Raw genomic sequence first — 5,260 nt, 5'->3', positions numbered from 1 at the left:
CCCCATCAAACACTCCCAGGACAGGAACAGCATGGGGTTAGATACAGGGTAAAGCTCCCTCTACATTGTCCCCCATCAAACACTCCCAGGACAGGAACAGCACAGGGTTAGATACAGCACAAATAAGTAACTCTGGCTGGTAGAACGAGAGGGGCAGATTTTAATGGACATGGTCATTTGCCACTCTCTCACACTGCGCCCCCGCCCCCCACCCACCCCCCACCTTTGCACATAGCACAGAAGGTGAACATGCCGGCTGCACATTGGCACGGGAAGGACCTCAGTGCCAGGACCTCGCTGTGCCACTGGGGGAAGCCTCCCTCTGCCACGTGTACAAGAGCTTCAGTGAGGATACAGCCAGAGCACGCAGTCAGTTTGTACATGGCTGTGTTCGCAATGAGGACTCTGTGGGTAGACTGTGGAGGTTTGGAGCCTGTCCTTTGTGAAAGATTGAGTAGAATGGGCCCATAGGCTTGGATCATTGCAAGGTGATGTTATCTGCTCTGGCCCAGTGAAGTGTCAAGGGCTGGGATTTTTTTCACTTGAGGTGTAGGAGGTATAGAGGTTTGTAACATGCTTTGGGGTACAGATAGAGTGAATGGTCGGAGTGCTTTCCCTAGGGTGGGGGGGATTTCAAGACTAGGGAACATATTTTTAAGGTGAGAGGAGAGAGATTTACAAATGATGTGAGGGGCAATTTTTTTTTAACACAGAGGGTGGTTCACGTGTGGAATGAACTTCCTGAGGAAGTGGTGGATGTGGGTACAGTTACAGCGTTTAAAAGGCATTTGGATAAGTACACGAATAGGGAAAGGTTTGCAGGGATATGGGCCAGGAGCACGCAATTGGGAATAGTTTAGTTTGGGATTGTGGCCGACACAGATTGGTTGGGCCGAAGGGTCTGTTTCCGTGCTGTATGACTGGGGATCACATTGAGCTTGGATAAGGAGATGCAGTGAGGCGAAACCGTTCTGTCTTTGAGCATTGGGAATCTCTGGAAACCTGCAGGATCGGGGATTGATGGAATGGTGGATGATCCACCAATGTCGGGAGGAGGGGTGGTTCTTGAGGGGCTGAATGGCCTGCTGTGGTAACCTCTTCCACACGTTCTTCCCCCAGGATGTCTTTCGCTGACTTCCTCAGAGAATTCAACCGCTTGGAAATTTGCAACTTGACACCGGACACTCTGAAATCAGACAAGGTTCGCAAGTGGAGCACCTCCCTGTACGAGGGCTCATGGAGGCGTGGGAGCACTGCCGGAGGCTGCCGGAATTATCCAGGTATCCAGGGTGGGGGTTGGGGGTTGGAAATCGGCAACTCCCCGCCAGGAGACCCACCCATCTCTGAGGCCTAGTGCCACCTGCGACGACCCTCCAGCCTGGCCCCCTGCCCTCCACCCTATTCTCGCCGTTCCCCCTCGAACTCTGATTCCCAAAAAATGGGATCGGCAGCCTGGAGAGCATTCTCCGAGCCTCTGCCACTCCTGACGAACATTCCCTGTCCCTCCTCACTCACTGAGCTCCTTTCTGGAACTTTCCTCTTCTGTGCCAGTTTTCCAGCGCAGTTCAGCTTCTCCTGCCCCTTCTGTTCTGAGCCCCTCGTGTTTGACCTTCCATCGAAGCCCCCACCCCAGGGATAGAGAGAGAGAGAGAGAGAGAGAGAGAGGGAAAAAGGGGGAACAGGGCCAGGCCTTGGTCCCCTTGGGCCTGTTTGGCCTTCCAGCCCAAATGCAGCCTCCATTTTCCTGCCCACTCCCCGAGATCTAATCCCAGCCTGAAATATATTTAATGACGGAGGGCAGAATTCTAAGAAATTCCCCCGAGTGAAGACACGACCCTGCCCTCATCCTGGGATTGTGACCCCCTCCGCTCTGTGGGCCTAGACTTCCCCCACACACACCACCGCACGCCGCACCCCCCACCCCGCCGAAGCAGGGGCAAACAATCTCTCAGCCTCAACCCTGACCCTCTGAATCCCGTCTACCTCGATGCGATCACCTCCTCTTCCCCTAAACCCCGTTCACTCAGACTCTCCTGGGGATCGATCTGGTGAACCTTCTCTCTCCAGCCTCCTGCATCCTGGTACCGACCACCTCCACAGCTGTTCACCGCCTGTGTCCATCTCGCCTCTTCAACCCTGCCCTAATTTTTGAGAGTTCCTGGCACCCAGCCCCAGTCACCTGCCTGTTTTTGTCTGACCCCTTGGATGCGTTACTGAAACGGATTCCCGATGGGATCAGCCGGCTGTATCCCCTTCCCTACGGTCGTCGTCTTCACTTCCTCCTCGGGAAGGTTACCTGGAGAAATGACAACAGCATGGTGTGCTCTGAACCCAGCCGTTGGTCGGGGAGGGGGTGGCGTGCTGTTCTGCGCCGGTTCTAGTAGCTCTTGGCATCACTCTGCCCTCTACATTATACCCCACCCTTTGGCAAGGTCCCTGTCAAACTACACACCACTGTCTTGATTTAATGGCGAGAGAGAGAGAGCTCTATGGTCTTTGGTATTGTACATCTCATGGGATGTGGGTGTACAGATAAGGCCCGGTATTAAAGCCAACAGAAATGCGGACGCTGTAAATCAGAAACAAAAACAGAAAAGCTCAGCAGGAAGGGTCACTGGGCCCGAAACGTTAACTCTGAGTTTTCTTCACTGATGCTGGCAGACCTTTTCCAGCAACTTCTGGTTTTTTTTTTTTAATATATGTTTTTAAGGCCCGGTATCAGTTGCCCATCCTTAACCCAACACAGTGGCTCTCCAGACCCGCTTCACTGGGTGGGTACAGAGTGAGCCACAGTCAGGCTGTGGGGCCTGGAGTCATGGGTAGGCCCGGACGGGGTGATGGTGGCCAGTTGGGTTTTAGGGACGAGCCCACCTTCTCTGACCCTGACCCCGTGCCATCCATAGAGAAACTCCCTCAACCCTGGGACCGCCCAGATCAATAAGGCCTCCCCAACCCCATGGGGACTCTCCCATCCTTCCCCAGATTGTGTTGGGGGGGGGGTGGGGGAGGGTGGCCAGACCACAGTATGCCTGCTGGGAGGGCAAACCAGAACTTGATAAACGTTCAGCACATCCCTACCGGCTGCTCCAGTACTCGACATCTCTCTGTTCACATCCTCGAACTTGTGTTCCAAATCAGTGGAAGGATTGGGGCCTACGATCTGGGAGATCCACGGTTAGCTTTATAAAGGATGTTGCTGCACCTTCTGTACCCAGAGTACAAGACAATTCCTGGAGTGCCTTGTCTTCAATTAAACCCAATCCGTTATGGAAACCGCACCATGTCTTTGAGCACAGTTATCGATTTGTTCCTCACTTAGAGAACACTCTCTGCGGCCTTTCGACTTGGCAGGCATCACCAGTTCTAACTCGGTTGCTCCTCCGGGAGGTTTCAGTCATGTTTAGTTACCCCTCTCCCAGCATCCCCTGGGACGGTCTGCGCCAATCGGGAATGTTGTTCTCTCTCTCTCTCTCTCTCACTCGGCCCGCGTGGGACAGGCTGTGACCCTTCACCCCTCCCCAGTAAACCAGCCCCCCGCCCCACTTCACCCTTAGCCGTCACCCCTCACCCTCACGCCCCGCCCATCCCCCAAACCCCTCCCCCAATTCCAGATGGAATCAGCACAGTCCCTCAGGAAGTGGTGGGAGCTGGAGACGGGTGGATGGGGTGCAGTCGGGGGAGGGGGTCACGGGGACCCAGCGGGAGGATGGGCACTATAACTGAGCCAGGGCGAACACGACGGGCCAAAGGGCCTGTGCCCACGGTGCCCCCTGTCCATGGTGTCTCAGTGGGCAGACGCCCCACCCCCAACCACCAACCTCCCTGCCCACTCCCTTCCCTGTCTCGCCCTCACTCCCTGTCCCATCCCCTCCCTCTCCCCTCGCTGTGCTGAGGGACGTTCCCCCCCTGGAGGTGAAGGGGGGTTTTGGTGAATGAGAAGGGTTTGCTCCTGTACTGATGGCTACTGTTACCCCCCCTGCCACACCCAAACCCACCCCTGGCTGCCCCAGCCACTTTCTGGATAAACCCGCAGTTTAAGATTGAACTAAAGGATGAGGATGATGACCGTGAGGGAACCGAACCGGGCTGCAGCTTCCTGGTCGCTCTGATGCAGAAAGATCGCCGCAAACTGCGCACCGCAGGCCAGGACATGGAGACCATCGGCTTCGCCATCTACGAGGTGGGCACGGGGCACCGAGGGGGTGGGAGCGGAGGGGCGACTCTCATTGGGTGTTGGTTGGGGGTGTGGGATGGGGTGGGGTTTGCTGAGGTCGCTGAAGGGATTGCAGGGGTCTGGGCTCCGAGCCAATGGCGGATTCTCTGTCCTTGGGTTTCTCTCTCTCTCTCTCTCTCCTGAAGTGGGTGTCAGCGCTATTTGACTGCTGGAGGCCTCATGGCTCAGATCATTGCCTTGACAGTTTCCTTCCGCACTGCATCGCCTCCCCCCAGGAACCACAGGATGGGTGGCGGGGAGCTGGGGACTACTGGATGGGTGACGGGGAGCTGGGGACCACTGGAGGGGTGACGGAGAGCTGGGGACCACTGGATGGGTGACGGAAAACTGCCTGATAGGCATCTCCCTCGTGTAAGACAGTGGCTGGGGAGGGGGCGAGGGTCACTGGTCTAGACCAGGGCTATGTCGGCAAGGGACAGGGATGGGGGTGAGCTGGAGGATGATGGAGAGGTAAGTGGCTAAGAGTGTGAACAGCAGCGAGGTCACAGATGGGCCGAATGGCCTGACAAGCGTCGGCTGGTGATTATCTGGGTCTCGATGTGTTGACGCACACAGCCCCTGGGGAGGGGCAGGTCCCTCGAGACCCGCCGAAGTCGGGTGAGGGTCTCGGAATCGTGAGGTAGGGACTTCCGCACGGGCTGTGCTGTCGCTATGACAGGCTCCAGTGCCTGGCATGATGTCGCACATCTCTCTCTCTCTCTCTCTCTCCGATTTATCCTGCTCCAATTTCCAGCCTTTACCTGTTTTCTCTGCAGGTCCCCCGCGAGGTAAGTCGCCCTCTCTGTCTATGGATCACCGCTCGGAACAGGTAACAGTCTCCGAAAACATCGTCTTGTAGGAGAGCGAGGGGTTGGAGTGGACCCTGTGTCACGGGGATGGGGTTTGGAGTGGGCCCTGCGTCACGGGGATGGGGTTTGGAGTGGGCTCTGTGTCACGGGGATGGGGGTTTGGAGTTGGGCCCTGCGTCACGGGGATGGGGGTTTGGAATAAGCCCTGCGTCACGGGGATGGGGGTTTGGAGCGGGCC

The 5,260-nt window shown here is 56.6% G+C and overlaps 1 protein-coding gene across 1 annotated transcript in view; it reads left to right on the top strand.

Annotated features, from left to right (window-relative positions):
• si:dkeyp-50d11.2 (calpain-1 catalytic subunit) overlaps positions 1–5,260 on the top strand; it is a gene marked incomplete at its 5' end in the record, with an annotated part of 23,909 nt that overhangs the window by 10,163 nt on the left and 8,486 nt on the right. The window contains 3 exons of the mRNA XM_048619735.1: positions 1,120–1,280; positions 4,011–4,180; positions 4,990–5,001. Of these exons, the coding sequence (XP_048475692.1) occupies positions 1,120–1,280; positions 4,011–4,180; positions 4,990–5,001 (343 nt within the window). The remainder of the gene's footprint in view (positions 1–1,119; positions 1,281–4,010; positions 4,181–4,989; positions 5,002–5,260) is intronic.

Source organism: Rhincodon typus, chromosome 43, assembly GCF_021869965.1.
Source record: "Rhincodon typus isolate 14 chromosome 43, sRhiTyp1.1, whole genome shotgun sequence".
NCBI lineage: Eukaryota > Metazoa > Chordata > Chondrichthyes > Orectolobiformes > Rhincodontidae > Rhincodon > Rhincodon typus.
This window is presented reverse-complemented; position numbering and strand designations above follow the sequence as displayed.